Source organism: Capricornis sumatraensis, chromosome 2, assembly GCF_032405125.1.
Source record: "Capricornis sumatraensis isolate serow.1 chromosome 2, serow.2, whole genome shotgun sequence".
Lineage (NCBI taxonomy): Eukaryota > Metazoa > Chordata > Mammalia > Artiodactyla > Bovidae > Capricornis > Capricornis sumatraensis.
Genome location: NC_091070.1, coordinates 32349483 through 32377007, shown reverse-complemented (window position 1 = coordinate 32377007; position 27525 = coordinate 32349483). Strand labels below are relative to the sequence as shown.

Here is a 27525-nt window from a genome sequence, read left to right as displayed (position 1 = left end):
AAGCCCAGAGGTGATACCCTTAGAATGCAAGAATACAACTTTCTTCCTTCTTGTTAGAATAGGTGGATGATAGGGTTGCCTCAATATATCGGGTTAGAACCAGGCCGCCAATGGTGGAGGGAGACCTCTCCCTTACCATTTTCTCTGGACTTTGTAAGGGTGTGAGAACATCTCTCCGTTTTGCTTTAAAAAATAAAAATAAGGAAGCGAAAGAGAAGGATAAAAGATAAATAATAATTCTAGGAAAAGGACTGGCGGAGCTTCTCAAGCAACCAGAAGACAGAATGAATCTACGAACCCAAACAGAAGACGAAACAACCAAGCGCCCACCTAACCCCGGTGAGATTGCTTTTGCACATGCGCGTTACTTGCCAGGTGCATTTCCCGCCCCCTCCTTTCCCACAATCCTCTGTTCCGTGGACCAACGCTCCAGGAACGAGCTACAGAAAAGACTATTGGTTGAAAGAATAGTCAATGAGAGAGCTTGTTACTAGTCTCTTACTGTGGTGCTGGGGGATCGCTTTAGGCCTGAAGCCATAAGGGTCCTAGTGATTTGGGCACCATGAGCTCAATCGGCACCGGGGTGAGTTCTTTGTTTCTCTGTGTGATAGGCTAAGGATTAGCGTGGAAGGGAACGCGGACAGACCGCGGTGGGTGCGCGGACTCGGGGTCCTCTGGGACTGCCTGGGGGCAGGTGGGCCGCTTCCAGCTGTGCGGTGCCGGGCGGTCTAGGCCCGCGCCTGCGGTGACCGTGACTTGACGCTTCTCAGCTCAGGTGTAGCGGGCTTGGCCGCGCAGCAGTGAGATTTGGAGCCTCTTTAAAAGGTTGCTGAGTCACTTTCTTTAGCCACTTAGGGAAACCGAAAGTGGAAACTCTTGAGGCCTGAAATGGTGTGTGTGCACGCGCTGTGAAGGACTTGGGCAACAATTAAGCTCTTGAGCACCACTGAGGCAAGGCGGCTTAAGAGTCCAAAGTTTGTGACGCCGCTTTCCAAGAACCTCTCCCCGCCTCCCCACCCTTGCGGTTCCTGGGGTGCTGCTGACTCCCGGGGATTCTCTGCCTTACCTTCGAGGTTACCGATGGACCTCTCTGTATGAGTCCCTGGAACCTTCTGAGAACTGATAAGGAAAATAGTCTAAAAAGCGGAATCTGAAGAATCTTTTCCATTTTTCCGTTGTCCCAGCTTTTCTCGTAGAGGAATAACAGCAGTGTGAGGTCTCGGTTCCGTAAGCGTTTAAATGATTAGCTACGGACTTAACCGCTTCTTTGAACAGACTGTCCAGGATTTTGGAGCTAGATTTGTTAACTTGTTCGGCCTACTAACTTTCCTTTGTTAAACGTACTGCATATATACAGTCTTCAGCTTGTTCCTTTTATGTATTTCCCCATATAGAAAACATAGTGTTTAGAAATATTTATTGATTGGTTCCACTAGAGGCATTGGGTAATGGGTTTCTCAGTTCATCTACTCCCATTGTGCATAAGATTTTGATTCTCACCATTAGGCCCATTAGTTTTTGATTCTCACCATTAGGTTTTCCGAGTTGGATAATAGACAATTTATACTAAGGTTGTCATACCGTTTTTGGATTAGTTGATGCTCAGTAATGCATGTTGTAGCAAATTGACTTTGCAGCTACATTAATATTACCCTAGATTAATAGTGTTCTGAAGGGTTCTACAAACCTTTTAAAAATATTTGATAATATAAATAGGTGATATATTTTGAGTATTACAGTGGTAAAGATCTTCGTTTGGCAGACCAACAGACCAATTACCCTAGATTAATAGTGTTCTGAAAGGTTCTATAAACCCTTTAAAAATGTTTGATAATATAAATAGGTGAGATATAAATAGGCTGGTAGAGTTAAAGATCTTCCTTTAACAGACCAACAAGCTGAGAGGCAAGAAACACCACTGTTGAAGACTTAACGCTTGTCTTGTCCCAAGAACTCCAGATGGGAAGACCTGTCTTGACATTTCTCTCCACTTGATTATTTGATAGGCATTTCAAATGACACGTCCAGAGTAGATCTGAGTTTTCTACTTCTGTTGCCATTTTGCATCTCCTGCAATTTACATTTCAGTGAATGGTTCAATTTTAGTTGCTTAAATGAAAAAAAAAAATCTATGATGCACTTCTGAGTTCTTTTTTACTGGATTCCTAAAGCCAATCCATTAGCAAGGTTTTTTTGACTGCACACTCAAAGGGTAACACCTTCCACGTCTTTCTCTCTTGTCTAAGACATTCCCTTTGGATTACCCTATCTCTGCTTCCACTCTTGTTTTCTCTGTAATTCATTTACCAGATGAACAGCATTTAATAAAAAATTAGAACCTCTTCCCCTCACCCCCCCCAAACTCCAATGACTTTCTATTGCATTTAGAATAAAATGTAAACTTCCTGCTCCAGCCTAAAATAAAAGACTTAGCATAACTTGGCCCTTATATGCCTCTAATATAGTTTACTGTTCTGTTTACCATTTATGGTGCTCAAGATTCAGTGGCATTATTATTTCCTTTTCTTAATTTTGCTGCTCTTATTTCTACCCTGAGGTCTTTTATACCAGATGCCAGGACACTCCTCCATATTCTAAATGAGTAGTTACTTGTCTTTTAGGTCTGGCTTAGCTTAAATAACATAAATATAATTTCTGTAGCAATGCCTTTCCTGATCAGGTAGTCTGTGGTATTCCCTGAGACCATAAGTTCACTTTGTCTTATTTTAGAACCTTTTATCTCCAGCACCTGGATCTGTTTGAGGTCTGATTTGAAAATAAAGGGCTTTAAGAATGAGTAGTCTTTGTATTTTCTCATAGTGACTGACATATAATAGATGCTTATTAAATATCTGAATGCTGAATGATGTATCCAAGCTCCTTTAGTTCATTACTGCCGCAGCTATGAGAAGCTGTGGTACTAAAGAGAAGCCAGTGTTGTTTCTACACTGGTAATGGTAATTTTTTCAGAAATGAGCCATGTTCTGTGTGGGAAAAGTTCTGACTTTACCCAGGACTTGTGTTCATTGCTTGTCAATAGCAGAAATCTAAAGTGTGTAACTTTTCTCTTAGCTGCTGTTCCTGCTTTGACATGCTTTCCCTTTCTCTTTACAGCAAAATCTTCACTGAGATTGAACACACATTTCTGATGTGTAAGCCATTTAGGAAAAAAATTGTTATTACTGCCAAAGGTGCATCCTTCTAAGCTTGTTATTGCCTTTTCCTTGTAGTATGATTTGTCAGCTTCTACATTCTCTCCGGATGGAAGAGTTTTTCAAGTTGAATATGCTATGAAGGCTGTGGAAAATAGTAGGTAAGAAACAATGTTTTACTTGAAATTAGTGTGTTTTAGCCAAATATTAAATGTCTCCTTCTCTTTGTTTTTGGTAATTAGGCTTTGTTATGTTGCTTTGGCACAAATAATACATGCCCTAAAATAATCTCAATTTATTAGTCATTTCCACATTTCTCTTTAGGCCAGCTCTTTCCATGTGACTATATTTCCAGTTGACTCCAGAATTACACACTTAAACATTCTACCATGTCTCAAGTGTGTAAAGCCAAATTTATCAACATCTTTGCTAGTCCTTTTTCCCTTTTTCAGATTCTTGACTTATATCGTTGGTTTCCTTGGCCAATAGGTTTGTGACTTTATTGTCTAATCTTTTATTTCCTTGTGATTTCAGTCCCCTGTGCAATTGGTCACTTGATCATCTCAGCAGGGATATTTTTTATTTTTCTCTTCTGCTGCCATACCCCAAAAGGTGTAGGACCACCAAGATATTTTCCTGTTGGATTACTTCCTTCACTCTTTTTTTTTTTTTGTCTTAAACAATAATCTTTATTTTTACACAAAGCAGTACAAAATGAAGCAGTTCCTTGAAGGGTGACTTGGAGCTAGAAAATCCACCCTGAGCGTGAAAGTGTTAGTGTTAGTCGCTCAGTCATGTCCTACTCTTTGTGACCTCATGGACTGTAACCCACCAGGCTCCTCTGTCCATGGGGTTTCCCAGACAAGAATACTGCAGTGGGTTACCATTTCCTTCTCTACACTCTGTTTAGAGTAATTCTCTAAAATGACCACTGTAACATCTTAGTTGAATTACTGGCTTATTGACAAATTCTGAGTCTTATATTGAAGATTTTTATCAATTATATGATCATTAAAAAAAATCACTTCTAATTGAATAGTCTGCCAAGACAGGTTTCATTCTTAATTTTTTAATTGAAGTATAGTTGATTTATAACGTAGTTTCAAGTGTATAGCATAGTGATTCAGTTATACATATATCTATATAATATATATATAAGTAATCATTGTATTTTTGAATATAAAGCAGCTTTGGTATGAGATAAAAGATTTTAAAAATTTTCTTTCATGTCATTCAGACCTCTTAAATTTTTTTTAGGTTGCTAAATTAGCTGTGTTGATGTTTGAGCTCAATGTTTTAAATGTAATGAAAAGTTGTATAATAGGAAAATGTTTTGAGAATATTAGAAAAGCCCATGTGTAGATGTAGTTTTCTCATTTTCTACTAATACCTTCAATATTCGATTATGGAATTTTCATGAGGTTATAGATAGTAACTGGTCTTTGCATGTGCTGGCACATAGCCCTCAGTGTGTACATGCTAAGTTGCTTTAGTCGTGTCCGATTCTTTGTGATCCTATGGACTGTAGCTTGCCAGGCTCCTCGGTCCATGGGATTTTCCAGGCAAGAATATTGAAGTGGGTGGCCATGCTGTTCTCCAGAGGGATCTTCCTGACCCATTGGCAAGCGGGTTCTTTACCACTACTAGTACCACCTAGGAAGCCTCATAGCCCTCAGTAGATACTGAATAAATAGATGTTCATTTTTTGTGTGTGCCATTTTCTTGGTGGTAGAAAGAAGATGTATAGATTTCTAATGGTTTATGAAATAGTATTTAAAAATTTTTGAACAAATACACATTTTGAGTCTTCTTATGGGATTTGTTAGTGAAGCTAGTTGATTTTGTGTTTAAATGTTGTATTTTTATAGATATAAGTACTTACAAACTGTCAGTATCTGATAATAAAGTAGAAGTGAGGCAAGAATTTTAGGTTGAACTATATTTGTCATTGTGTACAAGGCCTGAAAGAGTTCAGAACAGAGCCAAATTCAAGAAAAATTGACGTTTTTTTCCCCTGTTGATAAAAGAAGATAGGCTCTTGGGCCAATGAGTTGGAGCAAGATTTGAGGTAGTTTATTGTTTTTCTTTTCCTCCTTTGCGTCTTTGCATTTTCATTGGTGTAAAAAAACAGGTGGAAGATGTCTTGACTAAGAGGAACTGGAGATACATTTTGAAACCATCTGTAACTGAGAAAATTGAGATTAGGCTGTGAGGTCTGTGTATTTTAGCAATTTGTTTTCTATAAATTATTTCTAAATGTGACTTTAAACAGTTACATTTAATTTTGGGAGGGTCATGTGAACAGTTACATTTAAGCAAACTTAAATGTAATTTTAAAAACTGGAAACATTAAAAACGAATATTTTTTTACATAAAGAAAAATCACTTGGAAAGTTCCTTTTTTAAAGGGACCTATGTCACCTGGTATGATAGAATATTGGATGAGGATCAGAAGATGTGAATTTTCCTGCTAGCTGCTGCCAAATGGTAATAATATATAAGGTTCCAGTATTCAGTCCCCTGAATGTCACTTTTTTATCTGTAAAACTGGGATGCAGACATCTAATCTAACTGCTTCCCATACCTTACCAGAAAAATGAAATTGGAAAATTTTTACGTGTTTTGTGAGCTTGAAAAAGTGAATGTGAAAGTTGCTCAGTTGTGTCCGACTCTTTGCAACCCCATGGTCTGTACTGTCCATGGAATTCTCCAGGCCAGAATACTAGAGTGGGTAGCCATTCCCTAAGTGGAAAATAGAAAAATTAGATGTGAATCTTCTTAAGAGTGAGACATATAGACTGATTCTTAGAAAACATTTAACCAAATAATTTTAAATAAGATTATATGCCTGCATTGAAAGGAGATAAATTATTTTTTAGTTTATCATTATTTTTGCTGTTTAATTGGAGTATAGTTTATTGGCTTTACAATGTTGTGTTAGTTTCTGCTATACTGCAAAGTGAATCAGCCACATGTATACATATATATCCTCTCTATTTAGGTCATCACAAAGCCCCGAGTAGAGTTTTTGGGGATGTACAATTTGTTCTCATTAGTTATCTGTTTTATTCTTCAGTTCAGTTCAGTTGCTCAGTCACGTATGACTCTGCAACCCCATGAACCGCAGCACGCCAGGCCTCCCTGTCCATCACCAACTCTCAGAGTCCACCCATACTCATGTCCATTGAGTCAGTGATGCCATCCAACCATCTCATCCACTGTCGTGCCCTTCTCCTGCCTTCATTCTTTCCCAACATCAGGGTCTTTTCAAATGAATCAGCTCTTTGCATCAGGTGGCTAAAATATTGGAGTTTCAGCTTCAACATCAGTCCTTCCAATGAACACCCAGGACTGGTCTCCTTTAGAATGGACTAGTTGGATCTCCTTGCAGTCCAAGGGACTCTCAAGAGTCTTCTCCAGCACCACAGTTCAAAAGAATCAATTCTTTGGCGCTCAGCTTTCTTCACAGTCCAACTCTCACATCCATACATGACCACTGGAAAAACCATAGCCTTGACTAGATGGACCTTTGTTGGCAAAGTAATGTCTCTGCTTTTTAATATGGTATCTAGGTTGGTCATAACTTTCCTTCCAAGGAATAAGCGTCTTTTAATTTCATGGCTGCATTCACCATCTGCAGTGGTTTTGGAGCCCAAAAAATAAAGTCAGCCACTGTTTCCAGTGTTGCCCCATCTATTTGCCATGAAGTGATGGGACTAGATGGCATGATCTTAGTTTTCTGAATGTTGAGCTTTAAGCCAACTTTTTCACTCTCCTTTTTCACTTTCATCAAGAGGCTCTTTAGTTTTCTTCACTTTCTGCCATAAGGGTGGTGTCATCTGCATATCTGAGGTTATTGATATTTCTCCCGGCAATCTTGATTCCAGATTGTGCTTCCTCCAGTTCCTCCAGCCTGGCATATCTCATGATGTACTCTGTGTATGAGTTAAATAAGCAGGGTGACAATATACAGCCTTGATATACTCCTTTCCTGGAACCAGTCTGTTGTTCCATGTCCAGTTCTAACTGTTGCTTCCTGACCTGCATACAGGTTTCTCAAGAAGCAGGTCAGGTGGTCTGGTATTCCCATCTCTTTCAGAATTTTCCACAGTTTATTGTGATCTACACAGTCAAAGGCTTTGGCATAGTCAATAAAGCAGAAATTGATGTTTTTCTGAAACTCTCTTGCTTCTTAGTAGTGTACATATGTAAATCCTAATCCACCACATTTCCCCCTTTCCCCCCTTGATATCCATATATTAGTTCTCTATATTTGTGTCCCTATTTTTGCTTTGCAGTAAATTCATGTATAGTATTTTTCTAGCTTTCACTGGAAATCATTATATGTATGCATTACTATATAATAACTTGTTTTTCTCTTTCTGACTTACTTCACTCTGTGTGACAATCTTTAGATCCATCCAGGTGTCTGCAGATGGCAGAATTTCATTCCTATTTATAGCTGAGTGATATTCTGTTGTATGTATGTATATTCCACACTTTCTTTTTCCATTCCTCTGTTGATGGACATTTAGGTTACTTCCATGTCCTTTCTTTTGTAAATAGTGCTGCCGTAAACATTGGAGTGCATGTATCTTTTTGAATTATGATTTTCTTTAGGTATATGCCCAGGAGTGGGATTGCTTAGTCATATGGTAGTTACATTTTTAGTTTTTTAAGGCACCTCTATACTATTCTTCTTAGTGGCTATACCAGTTTACATTCCCATCAACAGTGTCGGAGGGTTCCCTTTTTTCCACACCTTCTCCAGCATTTACTGTTTGTGGAATTTTTGCTGATGGCCATTCTGACTGGTGTGAGGTGATATGTCATTGTAGTTTTGATTTGCATTTATTTAATAACTAATGATGAACATTTTTTCATGTATTTGTTGGCCATCTTTATGTCTCCTTTGGAGAAATTTCTGTTAAGGTCTTATGCCCATTTTTTAATTGGGTTGTTTGTTTTCTTGATATTGAGCTGTATGAGTGTTTGTATATTTTCGAGATTAATCTGTTGTCATTGCTTCCTTTGCAGATTATTTTCTCCCATTTTGAGAGTTGTCTTTTCATCTTGTTTATGGTTTCCTTTGCTGTGTAAAAGCTTTTAAGCTTCATTAGGACCCATTTGTTTATTTTTGTCTTTATTTTCATTATTTATTATTATTTTTTGGCTGCATCTGTACAGCATGCGAGATCTTAGTTCCCCAACCAGGAATCAAACCTGTGTGCCTGAGGTGTAAGTGTGAAGTCTTAACCACTTGACCACCAGGAAGTCCTAGAGATAAATTCTTTAGAAATTCAATCTTGGGGATTTAAAAGTTAGATATTTTTGAGTACCTGTTTTGTTAGGGAGAGGTTAATAGTAGCTCAGACGATAAAGCGTCTGCCTACAATGCGGGAGACCAGGGTTCAATCCCTGGATCAGAAAGATCCCCTTGGAGAAGGAAATGGCAACCCACTCCAGTACTCTTGCCTGGAAAATCCCACGGACCAAGGAGCCTGGTAGGCTACAGTCTATGGGGTCGCAAAGAGTCGGGCACAACTAAGTGACTTCACTTTACTTCACTTTGTTAGGGACAGGAACTACCAAAACATATAATTAAGAACATATGAGAGGATACTTAAAACACTATTGAAAAAAACCTACATATGATGATCATAACTATTTTATAAAAGGATGCCCCTAGAAGGTAATATGCAAGAGAAAAAAAGGAGTTAAATTATAATTTTTCAGTTTATCCTCATTGAGGGGAAAAGATATGAAAGGAAGATTGTGCAACATAATTGTGAGGCTAGATTGTTTAGAACAAAAATGTACACAAAATTGTGGTCTTAGGACATCCTTATACTTGAAAAAAAATCATTAGAACCTTGATGAGTATTTAATTAAGTAGTCTCTTAGGTTCTATAAGTATTTACCATAATGCTCACCCCAAAGAGCATTTATTTATGCAGGTTATTGGTTCATCAGTATTTACTGTATTAGAAATTAAAACCAAAAAAGAAAAAATACTTCTAAATTTATTTAAATAACAGTAATAAAATTGCATGTTAACAAAAATTATGTTAACATTTATTAAAATACTTAAGTAACGATAACATTTTTAATGAAAATTACTTTTCCAAAGCATGGGAAAAAAGTGTGGTGAGAAGAGTTATGTTGTTTTACATTCTTGAAAATCTCAGTGATGAACTGAGTCTTAATAAAGGGCAGAGTCTCATAGTTGCTGCTGCTTCAGTATGTTGTAACTTTTGTTGAAGTCTGTGCCACAAATCAGGCTTCATATACATACGTAGTTGGAAAAGAGAGGAGTCATTTAATAACCTTATGCATGTTGTTTATTAATACTGTACCGTACTGGACAAATTTTAGTATCTTAAAGGTTAATTGTAGTGTGGAGTCTGAAAACATAATAATGAATTTTGTACTGTTATTAAAATCTATTGCACTGTTTTGTACTTTGCATGTTTTATCTGTGCACGATTTGTAACATTGTTGGTCATTTGGAAAATATTGGTTCACTGAGTTACAACAGACCTTCCAAAGTAGACATATTTCATTATAAACTGTTAGAAACATCACATTTTTAAATATCACCACCAATATGTTTTCCAAAACTCCAGTTTGTGTTTGAAAACTCAGATTTTATCACTGGCAAGAAAATACTCTTTTGTTTTCCTTGAAGTGACAGGCTTGTTTTGTTCATTTTAGAGAAAAGTCTGCCACGTACCTAAGTGTAAATAACCATAGTTATTATTCTTTGATGGTAAAAACAGATGTTCCATGAAAAAATTTACATTTGAAAGCAGTTTATTAGTGCTTTTTCCTATATGCAACCATCATATTTTGATGTGCAGCAGAAGAACTTGGCTAACTTGCTTTTTGTTAGGATAAAAAAAAAAATAGATACTTAAGGATTAATGTCTAATAAAATTAACTACAACTTTATCAGGGACATGCTTAACTAAAAATGTTTTAAAAAAAAACTGAGCGTAGCAATAAAGAATACAATGAGTGGTATTTACTGCTACCGTTTATTGTCAGCCAGTACCATTGGTGCAAACATCCACACAATGAAGAAAGTCAAATGATGTTTCTGTATTTTTATAAAGATAGTTTTGACCTGACAGACCACACTTTGAGAACTTTTGGTTTAGGGAAAAAGACATTTTAGATTCTGAAAAATGAGGAAGATGAGAAATTGTAATAACTGGGAAAGGCTGTCTGAGACTATTCAGGTAAACTTGAGAAAGTTTGTGGAAATTTATTTAAATGTGCTGTGGTGAGGAGGAAGTGTATTCTAGTACCCAGGATAACTTCGATAAAGACTTGAAAGCAAAAATGGTGTTTGAGGGACAACAATGAGGTTGAATTCAGTAGAGCACAGAATTTATAATATGAAATTGAATTAGCTAGATGGGCTTTGCAGATTCTTGGGAGTTAGGAAATTTGGACCAAGGAATTTAAACTTGAAAAGGTACCTGAAGTGTGGGGGAAGGAGTGTCTGAAATTCTTTACAAAATTTGTGCATGTGACTCAGTTCATTTTTCTGGTTGTTTCTGATAAATTCTCTTTGTTAAAAGAATTAGAAGATTTAAAGTAATTGTTTTTTCTTAAAATGGCGATATATAATTTCTCCACATTTTACTTGTTTTTTTGATCAATTTTGTTTTAAACAGTAGAACAGAATGTTTGTTCTTTTACACTTACTGTAAGGAACACATTGTTAATGCAGAAAAAGCAAAAGGAGGGGAAAGGATTATAATCTTTCCACCCAGATTAGAAACCGTCAACTTTTTAGTTTGTATGTAGCCTATCATTTATGTGCATGTTATATACCATTTTTAATGGACATGGCTAGTCAGCATTTGTCATAAGATAGCCAGCATATGCTAGATACTGTGCCACTTGTTACACATTTTGTTAGCATCTTTTTCATTTGTGTATTATTGTCTTTCCATGTCATGACATGATTATTTGTATGGATCCAATTCATCACACTTTAGGATACTTGCCCTTTCTAGTTTTCAAATGTATTTGCTTTAAAAACTTGATATATTCTAAGAAACAAATTTGCCCGTTTTTTGTTTCTTTTAACTTGAGTTTACAAAGTTTGTTTTATTTTCAGTTAAATTGATTTTTTTTCTACTTGTTTCAGTACAGCTATTGGAATCAGATGTAAAGACGGCGTCGTCTTTGGGGTAGAAAAATTAGTCCTGTCTAAACTTTATGAAGAAGGTTCCAACAAACGACTTTTTAATGTTGATCGACATGTTGGAATGGTAAGGTCACATTTAAAAATGTTCCTTTTTGCTTTGTCCTGTTTCTTGTGACGTAATTAATTGGAATATATCAAAATGTAATTATAAGAACCTATTTATGACTTTAGCATTGAGGCAAAAACAGATCAGAGAGCAGCCATAGAAATAATCAGAAAGACTGGTTTGTGAACAGTTCACTGTCTAAAAGAAAGGTGCAGGCATGCATGCTCAGTTGCTCAGTCATGTCCAACTCTTTGTGACTCCATGGACTGTAGCCCACCAAGCTCCTCTGCCCATGGAATTTTCCAGGAAGAATACTGGTGGCATTCTTATCACCCAATTGGAGATACATACAAAAAACCAAGTTGAAGCAAATGAGGAGGGGAGAGGAGTGAGAAGCTTGGGTAAAAAATCTTGGCAGCATAGATCGCCAATCAAGGCACATGCTTGAGAGGCAATAAGTCTTTAGTTTTTTGTATCCTTTCTGGGGATAATTGTCACACTGAAGATGTTATCAGAAAGAGAATACCTTCATAGTAAGGTGGAGTATCAGGAAGGGATGTCTGACAAAAGGAAAAGTGAGTACATCCTTTTTAGTAGCTTCATAAGCATCACTATATTTATTTCATGCAGCTGGTATGACATAAACTTGGCCAGATTGTAACCTAACTGGTAGAAGGGAATTAGTGAATTCTGCTTTCTTTTACTTAGTAAAAAAGATAGCTTTCGGTAGGTGTATTTTGAAAAAAATCATATATGCTTATAGGTAGTTCAGTGGTGGAAAGATTTTTCTAGAATTTTCAAATTTGTCCCATTTGTTATTAAAAACTGATGGCATTCCATCCAACTGGAAATTGGCAAAATATTAGACATTGAAGAAGGTTGGAGAAAAAAAGGATTGATAGTCTGTCTCCACAGTTGTCATCTTCAAGTAATTTGACAAATTACTAAACTTCACAGTGAGTTTTATCCAAAGCAATGGAAGATTATTTAAATCATGAAAATTACTACCTGGGTTATTCTAAACTCCAGTTTCCTCACCTGCAAAACTATGGTGGTAATAGTGCCTATCCTCATGTGTAATTATGTAAAATGCTTAGCATGTCATGAGTGATCAATAATGGATTAAGGATTTTCATAATCATTGCTATGACTAGGTAGCAGTAGAAGAAAAGGCTATTAAAATTTTTGATAACATTTATTCTAAAAATCTTCTTATGACAGTGGTTTCCAGTACCTGTAACTGTTTCAACATTTCTGTTTTCATGGCTTCCCTAGACCCAAAGAAATACCCAGTGGTTCTGTGTGTTATATATGTAGGTCTAAATAAATATTTATGTTCTAAAAACTTAGTAGCTATAAAAACAAAACCTCACCATATGACAGTAAAATAAAAATGTTTTTATTTTCAAACAACAACTACTACTAACGTGTACTGTTCAGTGTCTTAAAGTTTGGAACTGGATTAGATGGCCCGACTCTGCTTCCTGTTTCACACTGATTTTTGCACAGTGCTTATTTTCTATCACAGCAGCCCCAGCTTCTCAGTGATCCAATGGCATTGAAAGGAATGTGGAATGATCTGATGTTGAAACTGAACTACTTCAATATGTGTTTCCCCCAAAACTTACAACACCCCACAACTCTGAGTTTACTGGAGTTCTCTGGGATATCTCAGTGTGTGGTTTGGTAATTGCAGTTCTAAGCCACTAGATTTGTGGTTTGTCATGTTTTGGTTTGGCATTACAATTCATTAGTACACTGAAAAAGAAAGGAGTTTTGAGGTTATGCCTTTTAAATCAAAACTTTTAATAACTTTTTAAAGATAGAATGGCTTTAAATTAAAAACCAGTTGTAACCAAAACCCATGCATGGTTTTATTCTTCTTTGTGGTTGTTTTAGTCTTTATAATGAAGTGGGAAATAGGGAGACATGGAGTTTTTTTTAATGTGGTCATTTGACAAAAGAATGAAGTCACAGTTGGGAAATTTCCAAATTGTTATCCCATACTCAAGCATCGAAGTTCCAGGATGCCTTGCAAAGATGGTGGTTTGGTCACTAATTTGTGTCTGATTCTTGCAAAGACCTTTAAGCCTAAATAACTGATTCTAATGAAGATGCTTGTTAAAACTATCAAGTAAGCCTGTCACAGTCACGTGCTTTTCCTTCATTTGTGATAGGAATGGTAATTGGTACTTTTTTTTTTCCAGGCAGTAGCAGGTTTGTTGGCAGATGCTCGTTCTTTAGCAGACATTGCAAGAGAAGAGGCTTCCAACTTTAGATCTAACTTTGGATATAACATTCCACTAAAAGTAAGTTGGTAACGGTTGAGCCTCTGGAACAGCAAGAGAAGAGTCTTAATAAACTCTTCTGTTTTACCCCCACAGCATCTTGCAGACAGAGTGGCCATGTATGTACACGCGTATACGCTCTACAGTGCTGTTAGACCTTTTGGCTGCAGGTATGAAATTTAGTGAGATATTCAGTGATATCTGTACTACAGTTATCTGTTTTCCCAGCATCTTATTAACCTTTTATACCCTTAAGAAATGAACTTTCATCAAGATGTACTTGAACTTTTTTTATTGTATCTATGTGACATGATGGATATTACCTAAACCTGTGGTAATCATTGCATTTCACAGTGTATATAGATCAAACCTTTATGCTGTGCACCTTAAATTTAATGTAGTGATGCATGTCAATTATTTATTAATAAAACTTGGGGCAGGATTCTCTGAAATTAGATCCAGACATTTTCAGGAAGTTGCAAACTGATTTTATTAAAATTTTTTAAAAAATTTTATTTTTGGGTCTTTGTTGTTGTGCAGGCTTTTCTCTAGTTGTGGAGAGCAGGGGCTGCTCTCTAGTTGTGATGCGTGGGCTTCTCATTGTGGTGGCTTCTTTTGTTGCCGAGCACAGGCTATAGGGTGCGTGGCCTTCAACAGTTGTGGCTCCTGGGCTCTAGAGCCCAGGTTCCATAGTTGTGGTGCATGGGCTCAGTTGCTCCGCAGTATGTGAGATCTTCCCAGATAAGGGATCGAGCCTGTGTGTCCTGCACTGGTAGGCAGACTCTTCACCACTGAGCCACCAGGGAAGCCCCCCAAACTGATTTAAAATAGAGTTCATTTGTTGTTATCACGTAGTCAACTGTACTGACATCTTAGTTTTTTCATTAGTTTCTGTCTTATCTTGTGTAAGCAACAGGTAAAATGCACTTAAATGGGAATTGGTTGTTACGGTATTCTGCACATGAAGTAGTAATATAAGATGAGGCTGGTTTCTATTTATAATTTCCAAAGAATCAGTAATTCATATGATTGTTCAGTACCCTAATTTTAATTTTGTTGCACATAAAAAATGCATTGAATCAATTTGGATTATTGCAGGAAAATAATTGGAGGAATATTCGGGAATAGCCAAGAAAGAATGAAGGGTGGAACAAGAGTTTGAGGTAGCTTCAGTGTGTTCATAGCAAGAATTTTGTTCCCTTGGCTTTTTCATGTTTATGCCTTTAGCTCTTGGGCCCTCGTGTTATGTCTGTGTATCAGTACTCCTTTCCCTGCAGAGCTATCCTCGCAGGAAAGGTTGATTCGAAAGTTTAATACTAAACCAAGGCACATGAATTTTGAACGTTTTCAAGTATATACTAGTTTTTATCCAGACTATATTATCAGAGTGCTTACTGTCAGTTATATGGGTATTAGTCAATGTTTACCTTAGAAAGTAAATTGGATTTTTATCACTGTACTTTTTAATACTTTTCTGGTATTAAGAACCATGGTTTAAAATGATTACTTTTGTGCAGTTTCATGTTAGGGTCTTACAGTGTGAATGACGGTGCACAACTCTACATGATTGACCCATCGGGTGTTTCATATGTGAGTTAATTTTGAATCTTCTGAAATTCTATTTCCAGTTTAATGGTCTCTCACTTAAATCATATATTGATTATATGATGTTTCTTTAATATTCATTTAATATTGTCTTATTTAACATTAATAAGAACCTATGGGTATGAGACAGAGCAAAGATTTGTGACTTTTTTTTTGGACTGTGCCAGATGGCATGAGGGATCTTAGTGAACTGACGAGGGATTGAACTTGTGCCCTGTGTGTTGGGAGTGTGCATTCTTAACCACTAGACCACCAGAGAAGTCCCAGATTTGTGGCTTTTAATATGCTACTGTAGAAACTGCATGGTTTAGTCGCTGAGTCATGTCCAACTCTTACGACCCCATGTAGCCTGCCAGGCTCCTCTGTCCCTGGGATTCTCCAGGCAGGAATACTGGAGTGGGTTGCCATGTAGAAACTGCATAGTCAACATAAAATTTTGGGTATGTGCTATTTTATTACCATAAATATTAGCAGTGTCTTTAAAATGAATATAATGCCCTCCCTTTTGAAGTTTTTTGATGTTGTTTTGGGGTTTTGTTTTGTTCTTTTTCTGGTTTCACTACATGGCTTGTGGGCTCTTAAGTTTCCTGAACAGGGTTCAACCAGGGATCTAACCCAGGTCCATGACAGTGAAAGCCTGTGTCTTAACTGTTGAACTGCCAGGGAATTCCCCAGTACAAAGGATTTTAAGTGGGATTTCTTGGATCTTTCTCTAATAATCTTTTCTTGAAGTGTCTTCTGAGATTTTAATGGTTTTTATACTCATTAACAAAATTAAGGCTCTTTAGGTTTTGTCATTACATACAAGTATAGTTATACAAGTATGACTGGACATACTTAATTAAAAAAAAAAAAACCTTTACAATATAAATTAGAGAATTCCCTGGTGGTCCATGGGTTAGGACTCTGTGCTCTCACTGCCTGCTGGTTGGGAAACTGAAAATTCCACAAGCTGCACTGGTGCTGCCGAAAAATGTGTATATATTCATTTAGAAGGCTTAGCGTATTTAACTCTTAGGGATTATTTCTTTCTCTCAAAAATCATTCCAGTTCATAAAGCTAATTGTTTTTCTATTTCTAGCCTCAAATACACCTCTAGCTCATGGTCTGTGTGTGTGTGTGTGTGTGTGTGTAAAATATAATTTGTTTTCCTTTGGATATTTCTTAAAAATAATCCAGGTTATTCTACACTTAAGTTTGATATTTTAAACGTTTTGAGTCCCTTGTTATTCATTTTAGTAAATGTCTTTTTACTGTATTTGTCCATATGTGGTTTTGAATATCATTTAGCATCCTTCTATTAATCTTTAAATAGAAACAGTAGTCATTAATGACTTACGATAGTATATTAATTTAATAATACTTTTTTTTTTGGTGTATGTTCTTTTTAAATAGGGTTATTGGGGCTGTGCCATTGGCAAAGCCAGGCAGGCTGCAAAGACAGAAATTGAAAAGCTTCAGGTAATAATTTTTATTGTTTAAAATTCTGCTATACCATTATTCTCATGTGGTTAAGTTTCATCACCACAGACTAAAGCTTTTAGTCCCAAGTGTGGTTTGCCATTTTGAGTCAAGCTTTCTGAAGCTGCTAGATTGGTTGAGCAGGAAAGCTGGCAGCATATTATCTTTAGAGGTGTGTCATGGGTCCTTTTATGATTTTTATGGCTGTCTAATCTTAAAAAAAAAAATTTCATATCATTTCACAAAATCCTGGAGACCCGTTCACTGAACCCTGTGCCCCTTAGGTTCAGAACTTTGGTCTTTTACTCTATCATTTCTTTCATCTAGAAAACAGCTTTTGTCTGAAGTCTTACACATTAAAGTCTGTGCTCCTTTGCTTCTCTTTCCTTTGTTCCCAACATCTATTAGTGTGGAAAAAGTTTCTTAAAAATTTGCTTGCTTTCCTTTTAGCTATAAATTGATGAACTTGACATTGAAATAGTACCCACAAATTCTTCATTGCTTATCAGAAACTTCCTTAAAAGACAGGCATATGATTTAGCAGTATTTTGGTAAATTAGTGACAAAAATTTCTTGTACATTTAATGTTAATGCTGTACTGGAACCTTGTTCAGCTAATTCACTTTCAGCTTTTTTAATGCTAAGCTTTTAGCGCTTGGAATTTAACACCAAATTCTAGACCTGTAAAAGCCTAATTTATGTTTGGTATTTTAGGATTGATAAAATTGACAAAAGGACCTTAGAGATCACTTAGCCCAAGTCCAACCCTCGGTTGAAACACACTGGGTAGAGTCATAGACTTGCTTACAAACAATCCAAGACCTTATAACTCATAGACCAGTGGTCTTTTCTGTCATATATTCTTTTCTACTAGGGCTTATAGGATATTAAATGTAGTTTATTGTGCTGTAGAGTAGGACCTTGTTTATCCATTCTATATATATAATAGCTTACATCTGCTAATCCCAACGTCCTGCTCCATCCCTCCACTAGCCCCCTTCTCCCTTCTCCTTTGCAACTACAACTCTGTTGTCTAAATCTGTGAGTCTGGTTTTGTTTCATAATTAAGTTTATTTGTGTCATATTTTAGATGCCACATATGAGTGATATTATACGGTGTTTGTTTTTCTCTTTCTGACTTACTTGACTTTGTATGATAATCTCTAGTTGGAATGCTTTTTACAGTTTTATTGGAACATAGCCATATCCAGTCACGGGCTGCTTTTGCTCTAGTACAACAGTGGAGTTTAGTAGTTGGAATGGAGACTGAAAACCTTATCCCTATGATGAAAGTCTAAAATATTTACTACTTGGCCCTTTAACAGAGTTTGCCAGCCCCTGCTCTCAATCATTACTCTGGTCTGCTTTTCTACTTGTGTTCTGTTTACCAAGAATGTAATTTTACAAAGTAAACTTTACCAACGTATGTAACAATGTATTTGACATTTAAGATGTATCGCTTCAAGTTTAAGTTTACCTTTGTATGTTACAATTAATCTACTAAATATAAACTGTAACTTGTAAGGGCAAAAATATGAATATCAGTATTTTCCTTTTCTTCACCCCCAATTTGCCATGAAAAAGTTTAATCAGAAATTCAATTAGGAAAAATACCATACAACAAACATCTCTATCTAGACTGAACAGTTGTTGCTTTCCAATATTTTTCCTATTTCTATGAGCCTGGGCATCAAGATTTGTAAATATTAAAAAAATACAAAAAATAAAATATTAATAAGCCCAATTTAGAGATACAGTAGTTAAACCACCTCTAGTTTAGATTGCTGTATGATAGTTCATTATTTTTTCACTATTTTCCATCCTCCACATATTCAGAATATGAATACCAGGTTTGCACATTTTAAAAAATTTTGTCAAATGTGTTCAGAAACACATATACTTAAAAAAAATTTCTGCACTGGTTACTTGAAGTACCTTTAGTATGATAGACTTTTCTGCCGGGCATCTAAACGCTATTTTTCTGCCTTGATTTCCATATGTTCACTTTTGCAGTTCATTTATCTTCCTCATAATCAAATCAGATAAATCTGTGTTCTAAGATTCCACTCAGATCTTGGTTCTTCAGAGCTTTCCCTGACAGTTTCCCTTCAGAGCTTTTCCTTTGCAGTTTTGTCTTGAACAGTTTCATGAGGGTTAATTTATCCTTGTTTATCTAACATACAGAAGTATTTGTGGTTTGTTTACTTCTTCTCATCCTGAATTCACTATAAAGAAAAAAACATTTCTTGGTAATCTTAAATGTCACGGTCTGCCTGTGAATAAATTCATAAAGGAGTCTAGATTTTTATAAAGTTTAATTCACAAAATTATTGGTGCCCAAGGCTTTTTTTGGATAATCATTAAAAAACATTAAACAATAAAAAACTTAAGTTCTGGTCTTTTTGAATTTAAGGTTATTTTCCTTGGTTTTATATTTAAGAATCTTAAGAGCATAGGTTACTGATAAAAGTTGCAAAAAGAATCTGAAAAGTTACACAAGTGGAAAGTGTTCTTCCTTTGACTTGTAACATAATGAATATATATTTTATTTTCTGTAGATGAAAGAAATGACCTGCCGTGATGTTGTTAAAGAAGTTGCAAAAATGTAAGTTGAAATTTTCATTAGTATTGACAAATATTTCACTTGACCTTACCTTATACATTAATCCTAAGAGGCTGTTTTGTTTGGAAATTAGTTATTGCATTAATTTTAGGTGAATCCAACATTCTGAGAGGCTTCATTTTAAGTGACAGCGAATAGGATGGGAAAAAACAGCTTTTGATAAAATATACTCCTGTTCCATTGACAGAGTTCAAGGTTTAGAGGATATAGTGAACCTCTAGAGACTTCATTTGCTAGCTCTCGACTTCTTAAATCTCAGAAGTCCCAATAATATTAACCTTAGCTTATAGCTTTAAAGGTCTACAGCTGAAGTTCTTATAACAAGATGAATAGAGAAGTATTTCAGAACATCTAGAAATAGCTTAAGAAAGCCTGAAGTAGTTTATGTTACAGATACCTAGGTAGAAAGCTGTGTAACAGTAAGCAGCAACAATGCCAGTAAAATCTCAGTGACCATGCTTCAAAATACATTATTTTTTTAGATCAAAGAATGCAGGCATTTAGTATTTCAAAAAATCTGATAAAATGCTGGTTTTGTAGTCAGCTTTTCAGAGTTCAAGAGTAATAAATGTAATATTCCAGAGAATTCATAACACCTCTGTTCCACATTAGAACTACGTCATCATGGTCTAGTCAGCAGGTTTTACATCTAATAATATGTGCAAGGGGAAAAAAAAGTCCAGGAGGGTCTATCATGATAAACCTATTATTTGACTGATAGTCTTAATCTGTGTACTGATGGTTGTAACAAAATATTAAACTCACAAATGTTTTATAATTTTATACTAATCTACCACTGCTGCTACTGACGCCCTCCTTCCCCTACTGCCTTTTTACCATGAGACCCTTGCCCTTTCTTGTGAAGGGGAATCCATTCCATTCTGTGATTGTCATTTATTAATAACGACAACCTAGAGGACACTGGCAACTAACATATAATAGAACTAATAAGAAGTAAATAATCATTGAATTGTAGAACAGTTTTTTCCTTCATCGAGAAGTCATCTGGTTATCAGTTCTTACCACAGCTTTTATTTTTATATTGTTCTGTGTAGGAAAGCCATCCTTTCATCATTTAATAAAACGGAGCACTGTGCCTCTTTTAGTTCTGGAAAGTTTAAGATGCTTTCTTATGTTACAGCTGTTATAGCAAGGATTTAGGAATACCCTCCAAATTACTTTTGCTACTTTGTTGTGGGAGATGGTAAAGTATAAAATTTTTTAAAAAAAAGCTTTGCTGATACTTGTTTTTACTTTTTATAAATAATTTTATTTTTGGCTGTGCTGGGTCTTCATTGCTGCTCAGGCTTTTTCTCTTGTCCTGCACAGGCTCCTCACTGTGGCCTGGTAGCTTCAGTAGTTCAACTCCCAGGCTCTTAAGAGCACAGGTTCAGTAGTTGGGGCCCATAGTCTAGTTGCTCTGCAGCGTGTGGGATCTTCTGGGATCAGGGATCAAACCCATCTGCTGCATTGGCAGGCAGATTCTTTACCACTGAGTCATGAGGGAAGCCTTGTTTTTACTTCTGCTTTTCATATGTTGTGTGACACTGCTTCCTTGTTTGCTGCAGTTTGTCTTGCACTGTTTAAAGGCCAGGTTTAGGGACATCCAGAATAGTAAAGGGGTTTAAAAATATTCCTGCCAAGAAAGTGCAGAATGAATACTAATTGTAAGCTAATAAATTAGTTTTTGTTTAAAAATCAGTTAATGAATAGAAAATACCAAATATCCTGGAAAGGCACAGGTAATAGCTTTCTCCCATTTGAATGTTCCTTATGAGACATCTTAGTTCTGTCTCTGAAAGAATGTATCAAAGTAAACAGCTTGCGTTGTATAAAGGTATAAGGTATAGTGAATCCTTTGTAGTATTTAATTTTTTATCAGTCCTAGTTAATTTTCATAATATAGACTATACTGTGTGTATAATTTTATAAGTCCTTATATTAGGAATGGATGTTGATTTGCTGAGTTGGGTGCATGAACTATGTTTGTAGATGGCCAAATGTGAATTTCTTCTTTCTGTTCTAGAATTTACATAGTACACGATGAAGTTAAGGATAAAGCTTTTGAACTAGAGCTCAGCTGGGTTGGTGAAAGTAAGTGATTACTCTGTACTTACTTGCTCTCACAGTCATCTGTACCAAGCCTAATTTACTATTAACTGCCATTTTTTTTCAATCTTAAAAAAAATTTAGTAATGGCATGTACCCATAGAAAAGTACACAAATAACAAACAGCATGGATACATTAGTGAAACACTAATTTGGTCAACAGTAGACCAGCCTGCCAAATTACCCTTCAGTTTTCAGTTCAGTAACTCAGTATTGTCCGACTCTTTGTGACCCCATGAACTGCAACATGCCAGGCCTCCCTGTCTATCACCAACTCTTGGAGTCCACTGAAACGCATGTCCATTGTGTCAGTGATGCCATCCAACCATCTCATCCTCTGTGGTCCCCTTCTTCTCCTGCCCTCAATCTTTCCCAACATCAGGGTCTTTTCAAATGAGGCAGCTCTTTGCATCAGGTGGCCAAAGTATTGGAGTTTCAGCCTCAACATCAGTCCTTCCAACGAACACCCAGGACTGATCTCCTTTAGGATGGACTGGTTGGATCTCCTTGCAGTCCGAGGGACTCTCAAGAGTCTTCTCCAAAGCCACAGTTCAAAAGCATCAATTCTTCCACACTCAGTATTCCAACACTCACATCCATACACGACTACTAGAAAAACCATAGCCTTGACTAGACGGACCTTTGTTGGCAAAGTAATGTCTCTGCTTTTGAATATGCTGTCTAGGTTGGTCATAACTTTCCTTCCAAGGAGAAAGCATCTTTTAATTTCGTGGCTGCATTTGGAGCCCAGAAAAATAAAGTCAGCCACTGTTTCCCCATCTATTTGCCATGAAGTGATGGAACCAGATGCCATGATCTTAGTTTTGTGAATGTTGAGCTTTAAGCCAACTTTTTCACTCTCCTCTTTCACTTTTTATCAAGAGGCTCTTTAGTTATTCTTCCCTTTCGGCCATAAGGGTGGTGTCAGCTGCATATCTGAGGTTATTGATATTGATTCCAGTTTGTGCTGCTTCTAGCCCAGCGTTTCTCATGACGTACTCTGCATATAAGTTGAATAAGCAGGGTGACAATATACAGCCTTGACATACTCTTTTCCCAATTTAGAACCAGTCTATTGTTCCATGTCCAGTTCTAACTGTTGCTTCCTGACCTGCATACAGGTTTCTTAAGAGGCAGGTCAGGTGGTCTGGTATTCCCATCTCTTTCAGAATTTTCCACAGTTTATTGTGATCCACACAAAGGCTTTGGCATAGTCAGTAAAGCAGTAGATGTTTTTCTGGAACTGTCTCGCTTTTTCGATGACCCAGCGGATGTTGGCCATTCGATTTCTGGTTCCTCTGCCTTTTCTAAAACCAGCTATCTGGAAGTTAACAGTTCACGTATTGCTGAAGCCTGGCTTGGAGAATTTTGAGCATTGATTTACTACCGTGTGAGATGAGTGCAACTGTGCGGTAGTCTGAGCATTCTTTGGCATTGCCTTTCTTTGGGATTGGAATGAAAACTGACCTTTTCCAGTCCTGTGGCCACAGCTGAGTTTTCCAAATTTGCTGACATACTGAATGCAGCACTTTCACAGCATCATATTTTAGGATTTGGAATAACTCAACCCGTAGGCCTCCATTAAGTCAACAACCCTTACCTTCTCCAAAAGTAACCACTGTCTTGAATTCCAGTAGACAACTGGGCTCTTTCCAGTGTTTACTGAAATGAATAACGCAGCTGTGGATGTCCTTTACATCTACTGTGGCATGCATGTGTAGTAGCATTCTAGAAATTTATGTTAAGAGTGGAATTGGTGGATCATGAAATAAGCATTCATTCAATTGCAGTGTTGGCCACAATGTGTTCTGACTGCTGGGTCCTTTTCTAACACAAACCAAGCTAGAATAAATTTAGGAGGTATGGAAAAGTTCTGATGGAAAAGTTCTGCTTAATAAGAGACTATATATTGTGAGTAGTTTACTTTGAAACATATTGGAAAGTAACCTTTTTCCTTTCTGGGAAGGCAACCATAGGGCTTCAGGGACAGATTTTAAAATCTAATCATGCTGTGAATAAATTGTTCAGTCGCTGACTCATGAATCTTTGCAACCCCATGGACTGTAGTATACTAGGCTCCTCTCTTCTCCACTAAATCCTAGAATTTGCTCAAATTCATGTCCATTGAGTTAGTGATGGCTGCGTAACCATTTCATCCTTTGCTGCCCCCTTCTCATTTTGCCTTCAACCTTTCCTAGCATTAGGTCTTTTCCATGTTGTTGGCTCTTCACATCAGGTGGCCAGAGTATTGGAGCTTTGGCTTTATCATCAGTCCTTCCAGTGAATATTCAGGGTTGATTTCCTTGCAGTCCAAAGGACTCTCAAGAGTCTTCTCCAGGACAATTCAAAAAAGCATCATCAGTTCTTTGGCACTTAGCCTTCTTTTTGGTCCATCTGTCACATCAGCACGACTACTGGGAAAACCATAGCTTTGACTGTGTTTGTGAATATATGTATGTGAATGAATGCTCAGGATTTATAGCACAAGGATAAATCATAGCATAATTTCTTTACTGTAAGTGCTTATGTAGGGGAAGAACAAAGATGAGGTCAAAGAATCTGGTATTATCTGGATTGGCTAGATTATTTAGTCTTTTCAAATCACAGTGACATTTCTCATTTTTAATTCATTTAAATATATGGCTTAATTTACAGTAACTAATGGAAGACATGAAATAGTTCCTAAAGATATAAGGGAAGAGGCAGAGAAATATGCCAAGGTAAGCCATAGCATGAAAACAGCTCAAGGTAAAAGCATCGTGGAAATATGTTGAATTCAATTAAATAATACTTAAGAGTTGAGCTGAACTAAAAGAAACTTTCTAGGTTATCCTCAATGGGGATAGAGTTGCCCTGGTTCCAAAAAAATTTTTTTGTGCATGTGAAAATGGCAAGGTTTTTTGAGAACATTTAATGCTTTCATACTGTGTGTATCCTATCAAGAATATAGTCATTGATAGGGCAGGATGTACTTAAGACATTCAAGTAAAGTGTAATGTAAAGTGTAGTATTCTAAACCAGTGTTCCATTTTACTTATAAAGAATTTTGAATGACAAGCACTTAGATTCAGGTTGTTATAGCAGTGCTAAAAATTGATTTTAAACACTGTTTTTCTCTTACCAGGAATCTTTGAAGGAAGAAGATGAATCAGATGATGATAACATGTAACATTTTACTTGTATATTAAATTTCTAATACAGTCCCATGTAACTATGTAGCCCTTTGGATTATTACATACCAATTTTCATTAAATTTTTGTCTTATAACGATTCAAGTTTGGTTAATATTTGCCTGACAAAACTGGTGGGGGTAATTGAGCACCTGTTTATTCAGCATTAAGATGTAGCTTTATGCCTGTTGTAAATTCCTTAGTGAAAATACTGTAGACAGAGGCTTTGGAATCAGATTAATTTAAAACCCCATCGCTCATCTGTATCATATCCTGCTGGACTGTTGTGTTTTGCATCTACCAGCTTCATAGGTAACTGATGCCACTGCTCAGCTTTGTGTTTAATGAAGTAATTGTTCGTTAACAGCCACTGTTAACCTTTAGAATTTTATTTTTATTTTGAGGAGTGGATTTAAGGATTCAGAAAGTCCCTATTGTGTCACTTAAAAAATTTCTTGATCTGTAAGTTCAAATTTAAAAAGCCGTATTTTATGCTTAAAAATATATTAGAATGCATATGTAAGTGCTCTGTAAACAAAAAACTGTTATTGAGTGGTATAATCAGTTTTGTGGCCTTCAAGGAACAGTAGCACTCACAGGAGGAACAATCTGAACTCAGGCCAAGTATGCTAGGTATACACACACCCTATACTGGCCTCATGCCAGTGTCACTCCATTCAACTGTCATAGTTTCCTGAGGTCAGAGTTTGGCAGTAGGGTGTTGTTGGACTTTGAGCATTTGTATAGTTCAAATAGCAAATCATGCAAGAATAGTTAACTACTATACAAACAACTAAAAACCAATTCTCATTATCATGGCTGCTTTTAAGTAAAATTATCTGCTACATTTTACAACTCATGTATTTAACTGAGAATGACCCCAGTGGCCTTGGAGAAACACCGAAAGAACATTTAATTGGGTAATAAGCTTAATACCCTAACCCAGTGTCTGACCATTCTATACTTCCTGCTTCCAAGTATGAATGGCACACGAATCTTCTATTTTCATCTTTAAGTACACCTGTTCTTAAATTCACACTGGAATAGCCGTTCAGTTCAGTTTCTCAGTTGTGTCCAACTCTCTGCAACCCCATGAATCACAGCACACCAGGCCTCCCTGTCCACCACCAACTCCCGGAGTTCACTCAGTGGTTCTAATGAAATTTAAATTTAAGCAGTTAAGCCACTTCAAAACATAATCAGATAAATCTAAAACCAAGCAGATATATCTAGCTATATACACTATACAGAGGATTAATAAATAATCTAGGTACAACTGCATGGGCACTTTGTAACTGAGGTATAACCGGTCTTGGGGAGAGAAAAAAATGGCAGGTAGTTTGCTTTCACAAGGTTACAAATTTATTTTCAGGAATCTTGATACTAGTATAAAAAAAAAGTTTTAAGGAATACAGTTTTGGCTTACAGATTACAAATACTAGATTGGCCAGGAAGGTCCTTCAATTTTTAAGTTTAAAAAAAAAACACATTTTTTCCTTTTCACCAAGAACTTTATTGAAGAATGTAGTCACTGTTTTATTTCACTGTCTTCTGACACTTAAAACTTTTTATCTTTTTGAGCAAAGAACTGTTCAGATGCCTTTTACAGTCTTCCAGGGAATTGAAATTTTTTCCATTAAGATAATTTTTTAAAGACCAAACTAAATGTAAATCTGAAGGCTTACTGTCTGGAGAATATGGAAAACGAATCAACTTACCAGCCAAACTAAGACAGTTTTTGCCTGGTCATCAAACATTCAGTCTTGTGTTATCCTGATGGAAGACTATGCTTTTTCTATTGACTAATTACAGATGCTTTTCATCAAGTTTTAGCTAGTTTAAGCGGGAGTATGGTCCAGTGAGAAATCTCCAATATGAAACTTCGCAAACCACTTGCAAGATGTTCGATCAGTCACAGCACCATCTCCATACTCTGCATAAATCTTTGTGTTTCAGTAGCATTTTTACCTTTCTTGAAATAAAAAGGCACAATATGCTGAAAATGTTTTTCTTCCATCTTCAATATTAAAATAGCTACACAAAAATTCACCCATTTTTATAACATTTTTTAAAGTGCATGCTGATATGTCAGCTGTCATGATACAATGTAACAAAATTGTTTCAAATAAAGATTAGCACTAGAGCCATCTTATGGAAAAAAATACATTTAGACTGAAAAAACACTTATCTGATAAGACTATCCATTCAACTTTCATTTCTATCATTCACAAGGGGATCTGAAAAATAAGAAAAATTAAGTTGTAAATCCTCAATATATTTAACTGATTGAAACATTAGAATACTCAAAATTTGAAGAGCAAATTCAGATTACAAATTAATTCTCATTAATACATTTATCTAAATGCTGTTAAGTCAGAAATCCACAAATGAGAAAAATGAAGTCTTAATGTAGAAACTCAAATATTGTTCCTCACCTTTTGAAATGAAACTCATACTGAACGTTTTTTACTTTCCTACACTGTATGACACCATATTGCATTTATCATGCCTAGGTTATTTATTAACTGGTCTTTCCTAAGGATTCCCCATCAAGTGCAAAAGCAATCCTTATGACATGATTGACAGATTTCTCCCTCTCAAAGCCCTTTACATGTTTTCCACTTAACTGTTTTCAAATTATTTTTTAAAAGGAATTCTAAAACATGAAACAAGAGTACAGCTACTCTTAATTGCAACCAAGTAAAAGCTTTTACTGACCATGTGTATGTATTTATTACAGTGTTTAATACTTACTATAATAAATGTATTCCACCCCACCTAGCCTCCCATGGGAGTTGTTCAAGAAATCATCTTTGTATCTTTACTGGTGAGCATACGGTAGGGATTCAA

The 27525-nt window shown here is 36.3% G+C and overlaps 1 protein-coding gene across 2 annotated transcripts; it reads left to right on the top strand.

Annotated features, from left to right (window-relative positions):
• The first annotated feature begins 458 nt into the window (after window positions 1-458).
• On the top strand, window positions 459-24766 carry PSMA3 (proteasome 20S subunit alpha 3). 2 transcript variants are annotated; one of them, XM_068964433.1, is made up of 11 exons: window positions 459-583; window positions 3231-3313; window positions 11314-11437; window positions 13627-13728; window positions 13804-13877; window positions 15246-15297; window positions 16708-16773; window positions 19332-19378; window positions 21423-21490; window positions 24161-24225; window positions 24630-24766. In XM_068964433.1, exons 1-11 carry the CDS (start codon window positions 563-565, stop codon window positions 24672-24674), a joined length of 747 nt encoding a protein of 248 aa, XP_068820534.1. In that variant the 5' UTR covers window positions 459-562; the 3' UTR covers window positions 24675-24766. The 2 variants fall into 2 exon arrangements, with proteins under 2 accessions (XP_068820534.1, XP_068820533.1); XM_068964432.1 differs by having other exon boundaries at window positions 15225-15297.
• Window positions 24767-27525: the final 2759 nt, after the last annotated feature.

What these genes read in the sequence shown, in the direction of transcription:
- PSMA3 (XM_068964432.1), top strand. Translation starts at nt 563, where the DNA reads ATGAGCTCAATCGGCACCGGG. An exon ending in TGAGCTCAATCGGCACCGGG is followed by an intron (nt 584 to 3,230) that starts GTGAGTTCTTTG and finishes TTTTCCTTGTAG; the next exon opens with TATGATTTGTCAGCTTCTAC. An exon ending in CAGAAATTGAAAAGCTTCAG is followed by an intron (nt 16,774 to 19,331) that starts GTAATAATTTTT and finishes TATTTTCTGTAG; the next exon opens with ATGAAAGAAATGACCTGCCG.